The sequence below is a fragment of the Cyanistes caeruleus genome, chromosome 4, assembly GCF_971803275.1.
Source record: "Cyanistes caeruleus chromosome 4, bCyaCae1.hap1.1, whole genome shotgun sequence".
In the NCBI taxonomy this organism is placed as follows: Eukaryota; Metazoa; Chordata; class Aves; order Passeriformes; family Paridae; genus Cyanistes; species Cyanistes caeruleus.
In genome coordinates this window covers 1,241,165-1,253,954 of record NC_141704.1, presented here as the reverse complement: position 1 = coordinate 1,253,954, position 12,790 = coordinate 1,241,165, and the positions used below count along the sequence as shown (strand labels likewise).

At 58.6% G+C, this 12,790-nt stretch overlaps 3 protein-coding genes across 4 annotated transcripts; all 3 read left to right on the top strand.

Annotated features, from left to right (window-relative positions):
* The first annotated feature begins 146 nt into the window (after positions 1-146).
* LOC111944700 (acrosin-like) lies at positions 147-3,355 on the top strand. Its single transcript, XM_086886270.1, has 5 exons — positions 147-336; positions 470-733; positions 1,409-1,674; positions 1,795-1,940; positions 2,784-3,355. The coding sequence occupies exons 1-5, from the start codon at positions 266-268 to the stop codon at positions 3,165-3,167; spliced, it is 1,131 nt and encodes a 376-aa protein (XP_086742396.1). The 5' UTR covers positions 147-265; the 3' UTR covers positions 3,168-3,355.
* A 436-nt stretch (positions 3,356-3,791) lies between these two features.
* On the top strand, positions 3,792-6,484 carry LOC111944693 (acrosin-like). 2 transcript variants are annotated; one of them, XM_086886268.1, is made up of 5 exons: positions 3,792-4,021; positions 4,146-4,406; positions 4,695-4,960; positions 5,180-5,325; positions 5,846-6,484. In XM_086886268.1, exons 1-5 carry the CDS (start codon positions 3,846-3,848, stop codon positions 6,314-6,316), a joined length of 1,320 nt encoding a protein of 439 aa, XP_086742394.1. In that variant the 5' UTR covers positions 3,792-3,845; the 3' UTR covers positions 6,317-6,484. The 2 variants fall into 2 exon arrangements, with proteins under 2 accessions (XP_086742394.1, XP_086742395.1); XM_086886269.1 differs by having other exon boundaries at positions 3,871-4,021; positions 4,695-4,993.
* A 2,806-nt stretch (positions 6,485-9,290) lies between these two features.
* On the top strand, positions 9,291-12,711 carry LOC111922089 (acrosin-like). Its single transcript, XM_086886267.1, has 5 exons — positions 9,291-9,442; positions 9,585-9,812; positions 10,741-11,006; positions 11,127-11,272; positions 12,203-12,711. The coding sequence occupies exons 1-5, from the start codon at positions 9,372-9,374 to the stop codon at positions 12,530-12,532; spliced, it is 1,041 nt and encodes a 346-aa protein (XP_086742393.1). The 5' UTR covers positions 9,291-9,371; the 3' UTR covers positions 12,533-12,711.
* The last annotated feature ends 79 nt before the right edge of the window (positions 12,712-12,790 follow it).

The window sequence follows — 12,790 nt, the reverse complement described above, 5'->3', positions numbered from 1 at the left end:
ATTTAATCATTAACGAAGCCACGAGAGCCCTAATAATGAATTATTTAAGGCCGCAGCTCTCTCTGTGTTTCATTTTGGGGCGCCACCAGCGCAGGCCCAGAGCGGGAGGTGACACCGCTGTCACCAAGGTCCCCCCGGCAGCGCCACCACTCCAAGGTTCCACCCTCTGAGCTGCCCCTCTGTGACATCAGCCCGGGCCGGTGGCACCGCCAGGGCCACCAGAGGTGACAGCTCCGCTCCGCCTCTGCCACCTGCGCTGGCACCGATGGCTCTGCTGGCCCTGCTCGTCCTGCTGGCCCTGGCCGGGCCCGTGCGGGGCACGTGGGACACCTGCAGGTCGGTGGCCCCGGGGGCTCGGGGACACTCGGGGCTGTCGTGGCACGGATGAGCCCCTCGGGGCTCCCTGTCCCCGCTGTCCCCGCTGTCCCCGCTGTCCCCAGGCAGGGCACCGATGGCTTTGTGCTTCCAGAGGGACCTGCGGGCTCCGGCCCATGGCCTTCGACCACAGCTCCGTGGTTCCCGACTACGACCCCTCAGAGGATGACTACGCCACCTTGGGTTCTTCCTATGTCGCCTCCCTCGTCCTGGATGGCGCCGGTGTCCCCTCGGGGACCTGGCCGGGCATTGTCAGCGTCCAGGCCACGCTGGAGAACGGCACGTGGCACATGTGCTCGGGGGTCCTCATCCACCCCCAGTGGGTGCTCACGGTGGCCCAGTGCTTCTTCAGGTCTGGGTAAGGATGAGGAGGGACAGGGATGTCCCCAGAAACGGGACAGGGATGTCCCCAGAGCAGGGATGCGGTGTCCCCACAGGAGGGTCAGGGATGTCCCCAAAATTGGGAGAGGGATGTCCCCAAAAATGAGACAGGGGTTTCCCTAGAGCAGGGTCAGGGATGTCCCCACAGGAGGGTCAGGGATGTCCCCACAGGAGGGTCAGGGATGTCCCCAAAATAGGGTCAGGGATGTCCCACATCAGGGACAGGGATGTCCCACATCAGGGACAGGGATGTCCCCAGAGCAGGGTCAGGGATGTCCCACATCAGGGACAGGGATGTCCCCACAGCAGGGTCAGGGATGTCTCCAGAGCAGGGACAGGGATGTCCCCACAGCAGGGTCAGGGATGTCTCCAGAGCAGGGACAGGGATGTCCCCACAGGAGGGTCAGGGATGTCCCCAAAAATGGGACAGGGATGTCCCCAAAATAGGGTCAGGGATGTCCCACATCAGGGACAGGGATGTCCCCACAGCAGGGTCAGGGATGTCCCACATCAGGGACAGGGATGTCCCCACAGCAGGGTCAGGGATGTCCCCAGAGCAGGGTCAGGGATGTCCCCACAGCACAGGGAGCTGCTGGGCTGCCGCATCCCGTGGCTCTGCTCCCCGTCACCTCCGTCTCCATCTCCTCCTCAGGGACCCTTCCATTTACGAAGCCGTGATCGGAGCCACGGACCTGGCTCAGCCGGGCCGCGAGGCCGAGCTGCGCCGCATCCTGCGGATCCTGCTGCACCGGAGCTACGTGTCCGCCACGGCCAGGAACAACATCGCCCTGCTGCAGCTGGACCAGCCCGTGGAGTGCAGCGACTACATCCAGCTGGGCTGCGTGCCCGACAGCTCCCTGGCAGTGCCCGAGCTCAGAACGTGCTTCATCGCGGGCTGGAGAGCCAGCCCGGACAGCGGTCAGTGCCCGCCGGGACAGGGCCCGGGGCTGCGGGGGGCTCGGCCCGGAGCCCCGGGGCTGGGCCGGGCCCCGCGGGGCCCCCCGAGGTTGCGGTGCTCAGAGCCCTCTGTGCCCGCAGCTCCCGGGCCGCGCCTGGTGCTGCAGGAGGCCAAGGTGCGGCTCATCGACGTCCAGCTGTGCAACAGCAGCCGCTGGTACGGGGGGGCCGTGCACCCCCAGGACCTGTGCGCGGGGTACCCGCGGGGCGGCATCGACACCTGCCAGGTGCGGGCGTGGGGCCAGGGACCCCCTGGGACCCTCAGAGCCAGCCCAGGGATCCCTGGGACCCCTCAGAGCCAGCCCAGGGACCCCTGGGACCCCTCAGAGCCAGCCCAGGGACCCCCTGGGACCCCTCACATCCAGCCCAGGGACCCCCTGGGACCCCTCAGAGCCAGCCCAGGGACCCCCTGAGACCCCTCAGAGCCAGCCCAGGGACCCCTGGAACCCCTCACAGCCAGCCCGGGGACCCCTGGGACCCCTCAGAGCCAGCCCAGGGACCCCTGGGACCTCTCACAGCCAGCCCAGGGACTCCTAGGACCCCTCAGACCGAGCCCAGGGACCCCTGGGACCCCTCACATTCATCCCAGGGACCCCCTGGAACCCTTCAGAGCCAGCCCAGGGACCCCTGGAACCTCTCCGAGCCAGCCCAGGGATCCTCTCAAACCCCTCAGAGCCAGCCCGGGGACCCTCTGGAACCCCTCACATCCATCCCAGGGAGACCCTGGAACCCCTTAGAGCCAGCGGAGGGACCCCTGACCCCAATCACGACCCCTGGGGCCCCTCAGAGCCAGCCCAGGGACCCCTGATCCCAAACAGGACACCCTGGGACCCCTCAGGTCCAGCCCAGGGACCCCCGAGCCCCGCGCTTTCCCCCACTGTCCTTTACCCCCAGCTCTCCCATCCCTTTCCCATCCATGGATCCCTGTCCTGTGTCCCAGGGCTGCCACTCCCATCCGTGGGTCCTTGTCCCCGTGTCCCCCTGTCCCCCCCAGCCCACCCAGTGTCCCCAGAACCCCGAGGTGTGGCTGTGAGCCTGGAGCAGCCCTTGACCCCTCTCTCCTGGCGCAGGGGGACATCGGGGGCCCCCTGGTCTGCAAGGACAACATTGGTGACTACTTCTGGCTGGTGGGACTGGCCAGCTGGGGCCGAGGCTGCTCCGGTGACAAACGGCCCGGCGTGTTCACGTCCACCCAGCACTTCCGTGGATGGATCCAAGTCCAGATGGGATTGGTCCCAGCAGAGATATCCCCGACAGCGACGGAGCCAGCCCCGACCCCAACCCTGAACCTGTTTGTGACCCCGACCCCGGTCCTGACCCTGAGCGTTACTGAGGAGCCACCAAAAGCAGAATTGGACAAGTTCATCACCATTTCATTCCCAAAAGAAATCCTGCTGAGGTTCTTCAGGAATCTGCAGAAGTTCTTGCTGTTCCTAAGGGAAAAAATGGGTTGAGCAGGAGGGAGAGCAGATCCCGTTCTGGCTGCAGAGGATCTCCAGCGTTCCCAGCCGGGGCCGTGGCCGTGGGGCCAAGGTCAGCCCCGGTGCCCAGGGCTGCTGGGCCCTGCCCACGCTGACCCCTGCGCCCGCCCCGACTCTGAATCCACTTTGGATTGAAATAGAGTTGTTCCTATTCCCACTTCTCCACCTTGTCCAGTTCCTTGTCCTGGGGAAAACAGGGATGGGATGATTTGGGAAAAACGAGCGGGGTTGGGCCTGGTATGGGGGGGACGAGGGGGAGCCAGGGAGGGCTGGAGGGAGGGGAGGGGAGGATGGGCCGGGCAGGTGGAGAGAGGGAGAAACTTCTCCAGGCCAGGATTCCTCCAGCAGAGCCTGGGCTGTGCCATTCCCGGGAAAAGCCGTCGGGAGGGACGGGAATGGCGGCAGCCGGGGACCCCGGGCTGCTGGGCAGGTGCTGGAGGTGCCACCCAGGGCTGTCCCCGCTGTCCCCAGCTCCTGTCTCTGAGCTGCCGGGACCCCCCATCCCAACCCTCAGGGACCCGGTTGGGATCCCTAGATTTGGGATATCCCCTCTGCTCCAGGGGGATTCTTAAGATCCCTTCCAACCCAGAGCATTCCAAAGTTCCACAGCTCGGTGTCGCCCCTCTCCCCCACCCGAGGCCACCGTGCCCCATGCATGGAACCGGCCCCTCTGTGACATCAGCCCGGGCCGGTGGCACCGCCAGGGCCACCAGAGGTGACAGCTCCGCTCCGCCTCTGCCACCTGCGCTGGCACCGATGGCTCTGCTGGCCCTGCTCGTCCTGCTGGCCCTGGCCGGGCCCGTGCGGGGCACGTGGGACACCTGCAGGTCGGTGGCCCCGGGGGCTCGGGGACACTCGGGGCTGTCGTGGCACGGATGAGCCCCTCGGGGCTCCCTGTCCCCGCTGTCCCCGCTGTCCCCGAGCAGGGCACCGATGGCTTTGTGCTTCCAGAGGGACCTGCGGGCTCCGGCCCATGGCCTTCGACCACAGCTCCGCGGTTCCCGAGTGCGATTCAGAGGATGAGGACACGACTTTGGGATCTTCTGACGGCCTTTCCCTTCTCGTGGACGGCCCCGGTGTCCCCTCGGGGACCTGGCCCGGCATCGTCAGCATCCAGGCCAACCTGGAGAACGGCACGTGGCACATGTGCTCGGGGGCCCTCATCCACCCCCAGTGGGTGCTCACGGTCGCCCGCTGCTTCATCGAGGCTGAGTAAGGAGGAGCAGGGACAGGGATGTCACCAAAAATGGGAGAGGGATGTCCCCATAGCAGGGACAGGGATGTCCCCACAGCAGGGACAGGGATGTCCCCATAGCAGGGACCATGATGTCCCCACAGGAGGTTCAGGGATGTCCCCAAAATAGGGTCAGGGATGTCCCCATGGAGGGTCAGGGATGTCCCCACTCGGGGTTCAGGGATGTCCCCCCAGCACAGGGAGGGAATTGCGCTGCCGCATCCCGCGGCTCTGCTCCATCGATCCTTTCTCCGTCTCCTCCTCAGGGACACCTCCAGGTGGGAAGTGGCGATCGGAGCCACCGACCTGGCTAAGCCGGGCCCTGAGTACAAGCTGCGCCGCATCCTGAGGGTCCTGATGCACCAGAACTACGACGCCGACTCGGAGTGCAACAACATCGCCCTGCTGCAGCTGGACCAGCCCGTGGAGTGCAGCGACTACATCCAGCTGGGCTGCGTGCCCGACAGCTCCCTGGCAGTGCCCGAGCTCAGAACGTGCTTCATCGCGGGCTGGAGAGCCAGCCCGGACAGCGGTCAGTGCCCGCCGGGGGCTCAGGAGGAGCTGGGTACATGGGGACACTACCGGGATGGCCCAGGGCAGAGGCCAAAGCTGCTGGAGCGGGGTCTGGGCCGTGCCCCGGAGCTCTGGGTGGGGACACGGCGGGACCGGGGCACGGCTCGGGCCGGGGGATGGGGGCTGTGCCCAGGGAGGGGCCGGTGCTCAGTGCCCTCTGTGCCCTCTGTGCCCGCAGCTCCGACCCCGGGCGTGGTGCTGCAGGAGGCCAAGGTGCGGCTCATCGACGTCCAGCTGTGCAACAGCAGCCGCTGGTACGGGGGGGCCGTGCACCCCCAGGACCTGTGCGCGGGGTACCCGCGGGGCGGCATCGACACCTGCCAGGTGCGGGCGTGGGGCCGGGGACCCCCTGGGACCCCTCAGAGCCAGCCCAGGGACCCCCTGAACCCCTCAGAGCCAGCCCAGGGATCCTCTCAAACCCCTCACATCCATCCCAGGGACCCCCTGGAACCCCTCAGATCCATCCCAGGGATCCCTGACCTCAACCAGGACCCCCTGGAACCCCTCAGATCCAGCCCAGGGACCCCTGACCTCAACCAGGACCCCCTGGGACCCCTCAGAGCCAGCCCAGGGACCCCTGACCTCAACCAGGACCCCCTGGGACCCCTCAGGTCTAGCCCAGGGACCCCCGAGCCCCCCGCTTTCCCCCAATGTCCTTTACCCCCAGCTCTCCCATCCCTTTCCCATCCCTGGATCCCTGTCCTGTGTCCCAGGGCTGCCACTCCCCATCCGTGGGTCCTTGTCCCCGTGTCCCCCTGTCCCCCCCAGTCCACCCAGTGTCCCCAGAACCCCGAGGCGTGGCTGTGAGCCTGGAGCAGCCCCTGACCCCTCTCTCCTGGCGCAGGGGGACATCGGGGGCCCCCTGGTCTGCAAGGACAACGTTGGTGACTACTTCTGGCTGGTGGGACTGGCCAGCTGGGGCCGAGGCTGCTCCGGTGACAAACGGCCCGGCGTGTTCACGTCCACCCAGCACTTCCACACCTGGATCCAGGTCCAGATCGGATTGGTTCCCCCGATTACCGCGGCCCCACCACCAAAGCCAAAGCCACCGATCCCCACCTTTGTGGAAGAGCTGCACGAACTGGAACCTGAACCACACCTGGAAATAGAAACGGAAGTGGAACTAGAACCGGTGCCGATCCCGGTCCCCATACCGGTACCGGAACCGATACCAGAACCAGAAAATGTAGCAGCACCAGAACCAGAGCCAGAATCGGACATGTTTATAACAATTTCATTCCCAAAAAACATCCTGCTGAGGTTCTTCAAGAACCTTCAGGAGTTCCTGGAGTTCCTGAGGGACAAAATGGATTGAGCAGATCCGGTTCTGGATTCGGGACATCACAACCATTCCTTGTTTGGAGCCGTGGCTGTGCCAAAGCCACCCCGGTGCCCAGGGCTGCTCTGTCCCGCTCATTGTCCTCCCCTCCACCCACCCTGGTGATGTTCTTGAAATAGAGTTGTTCCCAATTTTTCATTTTCAGTCCCGTTTGGTCTCCTGTGGCAGCAAGGATGGGACAATCCGGGGGAAAAGGGTGGTTTGGGGGAGATGAGGGAGGGATGGAGGGGAGGACCAGCTTGGGTGTGGCTGATGGTTCTCCACCATCTCCAGCACCTTCTGATGAACCTCTAGGATGGTTTAGATGGGGCAGGGTCAAAACTGCTGCTGGGGCAGGACCACCCACCCTGAGGGGTCATCCCTGCTCATGGGCCACCAGGAGCTCAGTGCTCCAGCAGAAGGACACCCCGGAAATCTCCTAAACTCACGGGGTTCCATCAGCCCACGGCGAAACTCCCCGCCCTGGGGCGTTCCTGCCCTCATTTCAGGGGATGTCCTCTCGGGGTTTGGGGATTTGGGACACAGCCACCACCGCCGGACATCTGGACAAGGACCAGAGCAGCGGGAGCAGTTCAACGGCGCTGCCCACGCTGCTGGGCCGGACTGTGCCACCCACGGGGCTGTGCTCTGGTTTTGTGGTTGGAAGCTGAATTTTCTGAATTCCTGGCATTTATTGGGTCCTTTCCACATTTATTGGATCCTTTCCACATTTATTGGATCCTTTCCGCATTTATTGGGTCCTTCCCACATTTATTGGGTCCTTCCCGCATTTATTGGGTCCTTCCCACATTTATTGGATCCTTTCCACATTTATTGGATCCTTTCCACATTTATTGGATCCTTCCCACATTTATTGGGTCCTTCCCACATTTATTGGATCCTTTCCACATTTATTGGGTCCTTCCCACATTTATTGGATCCTTCCCACATTTATTGGGTCCTTCCCGCATTTATTGGATCCTTTCCACATTTATTGGGTCCTTCCCACATTTATTGGATCCTTCCCACATTTATTGGATCCTTTCCATATTTATTGGATCCTTTCCACATTTATTGGATCCTTCCCGCATTTATTGGGTCCTTCCCACATTTATTGGGTCCTTCCCACATTTATTGGGTCCTTTAGAGGGGCTAATTTAATTAAAAACAAGCTTTGTTAATGCTAATTAAAACAAATAAAAAATTATAAAGCTAATTAAAATAAATTAAAATTGCTAAAATTAAGGGTAGATAGGTTAAATTATTAACCTCTAATTTGCTAAAATTAGAGGTTAATAATTGGCTAATAATTAATTGTCAGATTTCTACTCGTTCAGCTGGGCTCGTAATGAGAAACAGAGAATCTGGCGAGGAACTTGAAGAAGATAAATATAAATATATAATATTTATATTATAAGATAACTATAAGATATTATATATATATTATATTATATATAAGATATTATATATATTATATATAAGATATTATATATTATATATTATATATTATATATTATAAGATATTAAAAGATATCTTATTATAAAGATATATAATCTTCATATACCTTTATATAAATATAAAAAATTAATATAAAATAATATAAATTAATATAATAAAAATAAAATAATTATAAAAATAAATATATAAAATATATTATATATAAAATATAAAAATATATATTAAATATATAAAATAATAATAAAAATAATTATAAATTCATATAAATTAATATAAAATAATTAAAAATCAGGAAGTCACTGAAGGCAGGAAAGCAGGAGCCCAGCCAAGGCTCCGCTTGTCACTTTGTGTTGGAAAGGTGAGGATGAGGAAGAGCCCGATTCCTTCCTCCCACCTGTGACCCCTCCTCATAAAAAAGACCGCTGACCCATTTCAAGGAACAAATTACCCGTGCTTAATTGCTTTTTTTCCTAATGAGCGCAGGAAGTGGAGAGTGGGTTTTGAATATGTATTTGTATTCAGTACTTTTATAAATAAATGTAATTTTAATAATTTATTTATGATTATAATTATTAAAAAATATAAATATAAATATAAATATAAATATAAATATAAATATAAATATAAATAGAAATAGAAATAGAAATAGAAATAGAAATAGAAATAGAAATAGAAATAAAAAATAGAAATAGATATAAAAAATAAAAATTAAAAATAAATATAAAAATAAATATATAAATATAAAAGAGAAATAAAAAATAAATATTTATAAATATAAATATAAATTTAATAATAAACATAAACCTAAACATAAACACAAATATAATTAATAAATATATACATATACATATACATATACATATACATATAAATTTAATAATAAATCCTGTATTCACGTGTTTTCAGGGCTGTGTGAATTTAGGGGGACCCTGCAGTGGCCCAGAACCGTTAAATCAACACTCACTTGGTAACCCCAAAATGGTTAAAAAGCTTTGGTCCATTTCAGCTGGAATATCAAGGGATATTGATCCTTTATTTATCATTTTTGCCGGAGTTTTTCCACCCCCCGGCCTGTTACAAATACATATTATATTATATTATATTATATTATATTATATTATATTATATTATATTATATTATATTATTATATTTATATATTTATATATTCATATATATTTATATATATTTATATATAAAGTATATATATTTATATATATACTTATATATATTTATATATTATATTTATATTTATATATAATATATTCTATTTCTATTTCTATTTCTATTTCTATTTCTATTTCTATTTCTATTTCTATTTCTATTTCTATTTCTATTTCCATTTATATTTATATTTAATATATATGTATTATTTATATATAAATATAATTATATAAATATAATTATAATAATTCTGGTGATTTTAGCCAGAGCTAAAACCCACCACGCCCCCCCCCCCCCCCCCCCCCCCACCGAGGCCACCGTGTCCCATGCATGGAACCGGCCCCTCTGTGACATCAGCCCGGGCCGGTGGCACCGCCAGGGCCACCAGAGGTGACAGCTCCGCTCCGCCTCTGCCACCTGCGCTGGCACCGATGGCTCTGCTGGCCCTGCTCGTCCTGCTGGCCCTGGCCGGGCCCGTGCGGGGCACGTGGGACACCTGCAGGTCGGTGGCCCCGGGGGCTCGGGGACACTCGGGGCTGTCGTGGCACGGATGAGCCCCTCGGGGGTCCCTGTCCCCGCTGTCCCCGCTGTCCCCGCTGTCCCCGCTGTCCCCGAGCAGGGCACCGATGGCTTTGTGCTTCCAGAAAGACCTGCGGGCTCCGGCCCATGCATCTGAACAAGAGCATCGCGATCCCCGAGTACCGACCCTCGCGCTCCGCCAATGTCACCACCCTCGATGTCCTTCCAGGGGCCTGGCCTGGCATTGCCAGCATCCAGGTCACCTCGAAGAACGGCTCGTGGCACATGTGCGCCGGAGCCCTCATCGACCACCACTGGGTCCTCACGGCTGCCCGCTGCTTCCTCGGGGCCAGGTAAGGAGGGACAGGGACAGGGACAGGGACAGGGACAGGGACAGGGACAGGGACAGGGACAGGGACAGGGACAGGGACAGGGACAGGGATGTCCCCATAGCAGGAACAGAGATGTCCCCACAGCCAGGACAGGGATGTCCCCACAGCAGGGACAGTGATGTCCCCACAGCAGGGACACTGATGTCCGCACAGGAGGTTCAGTGATGTCCCCACAGCAGGATCAAGAATGTCCCCAGAGCAGGGACAGGGATGTCCCCACAGCAGGATCAAGAATGTCCCCACAGCAGGGACAGGAATGTCCCCACAGCAGGGACAGGGATGTCCCCACAGTAGGGACCATGATGTCCCCACAGCAGGATCAAGAATGTCCCCACAGGAGGTTCAGTGATGTCCCCACAGCAGGATCAAGAATGTCCCCAGAGCAGGGACAGGGATGTCTCCATAGCAGGGACAGGGATGTCCCCACAGCAGGGACAGGGATGTCCCCACAATAGGGACCGTGATGTCCCCCCAGCAGGGACAGAGATGTCCCCACAGCAGGGACACTGATGTCCCCACAGGAGGTTCAGTGATGTCCCCACAGGAGGTTCAGTGATGTCCCCAGAGCAGGGACCGTGATGTCCTCACAGTAGGGACCGTGATGTCCCCACAGCAGGGACAGTGATGTCTCCAGAGCAGGGACAGGGATGTCCCCACAGGAGGTTCAGTGATGTCCCCACAGGAGGTTCAGTGATGTCCCCACAGCAGGGACACTGATGTCCCCACAGGAGTTTCAGTGATGTCCCCGCAGCAGGAACAGGTGCCCAGCGCTCCTTTGTGCTGCTCCGTTGCTGTCTCCCGCCCCTGCTGTGGGAATCAGAGGGTTGGGAATGGCGGAGCTGCGGCAGCCCCTGGCCCTGCTCCCTGTCACTCCCCACGGCTCTCCCAGGGATATCCACAAGTGGAAGGTGGTGATCGGAGCCACGGACCTGAGCCAGCCGGGCGCCAAGGCCGCGGTGTTCAAGGTCAAGCGGATCCTGGTGCACCGGCACTACGTGGCCACCACGGCCAGGAACAACATCGCCCTGCTGCAGCTGGACCAGCCCGTGGAGTGCAGCGACTACATCCAGCTGGGCTGCGTGCCCGACAGCTCCCTGGCAGTGCCCGAGCTCAGAACGTGCTTCATCGCGGGCTGGAGAGCCAGCCCGGACAGCGGTCAGTGCCCGCCGGGACAGGGCCCGGGGCTGCGGGGGGCTCGGCCCGGAGCCCCGGGGCTGGGCCGGGCCCCGCGGGGCCCCCCGAGGTTGCGGTGCTCAGAGCCCTCTGTGCCCGCAGCTCCCGGGCCGCGCCTGGTGCTGCAGGAGGCCAAGGTGCGGCTCATCGACGTCCAGCTGTGCAACAGCAGCCGCTGGTACGGGGGGGCCGTGCACCCCCAGGACCTGTGCGCGGGGTACCCGCGGGGCGGCATCGACACCTGCCAGGTGCGGGCGTGGGGCCGGGGACCCCCTGGGACCCCTCAGAGCCAGCCCAGGGACCCCTGGGACCCCTCAGAGCCAGCCCAGGGACCCCTGGAACCCCTCAGAGCCAGCCCAGGGACCCCCTGGGACCCCTCAGAGCCAGCCCAGGGATCCTCTCAAACCCCTCACATCCATCCCAGGGACCCCTGGGACCCCTCAGAGCCAGCCCAGGGACCCCCTGGGACCCCTCAGAGCCAGCCCAGGGACCCCCTGGGACCCCTCAGAGCCAGCCCAGGGATCCTCTCAAACCCCTCACATCCATCCCAGGGACCCCTGGGACCCCTCAGATCCATCCCAGGGACCCCCTGAGACCCCTCACATCCATCCCAGGGACCCCCTGACCCCAACCACGACCCCTGGGACCCCTCAGATCCAGCCCAGGGACCCATGGAACCCCTCAGTGATAGCCCAGGGACCCCCTGAAATGCTTCAGAGATAGCCCAGGGACCTCCTGAGAGCACTCAGGTCCAGCCCAGGGACCCCCTGGAACTCCTCAGAGTCAGCCCAGGGACCCCTGACCCCAAACAGGACCTGGCCCCGCCTGGCCCTGGCCCGGTCCCCTCCCAGCCCCGAGGTCCCACCACTGCCGGCTGTCCCTGCCCCATCCGTGTGTCTCTGCCTGTTGTCCCCTTGTCCCCAAGGCCTGGCACTGCACCCCCGCAGCCCAGCCAGCGCTGCCGGCAGCCCCAGGTGTGGAGATCCTGGAATTTCCCTTCCCTGGCCAGCCCTGGATGAGCCCAGCCCGAGCCAGCCCCATCCTGCTCCAGGCTGGAGCCTCCAGAGCGGAGCCTTTCCATGGGAATCGCGCCGGGAATGCGGCTCTGGAAGGGCTTGGGATGGGAAGGGCCAGGCCCAGGGCTGGCAGCAGCCCCTGACCCCTCTCTCCTGGCGCAGGGGGACATCGGGGGTCCCCTGGTCTGCAAGGACAAGAAGGAGGACAAGTTCTGGCTGGTGGGACTGGCCAGCTGGGGCCGAGGCTGCGCCAAGGCCAAGAGAACCGGGATCTTCACCAACACCCAGCACTTCCACACCTGGATCCACGCCCACGCCACCCTGAACCCGGCGCCGTTCTCAGCGAAGTCGGAGCCCACCCTGACCTCGGCCGAGCCACCCCAAACGAAGCCGGACGGCGCCACGGCCGTCACCATCCCGAAACGGACCCTGAGACATTTCCTTGGGAAGCTGCTGGAGGTGTTGGAGCTCCTCAAGAGCAGGTCGGGGTGAGCGGGAGGAAGAGCAGATCCCGCTCTGGCTGCGGAGCATCTCCAGCAGCCCCAGCTGGGGCCGTGGCCGTGGGGACAAAGCCACCCCCGGTGCCCGGGGCCCTGCCCTCGCTCCCGCCCCGAGGCCTCACGGATGCTCCAGTTGATTTAATCCTTGGAATAAAGTTGTGTTCCCGATGAGTTGGGGTTTAGCGATGGAATTTTTGGATTTAATCCTTGGAATAAAGTTGTGTTCCCGATGAGTTGGGGTTTAGAGATG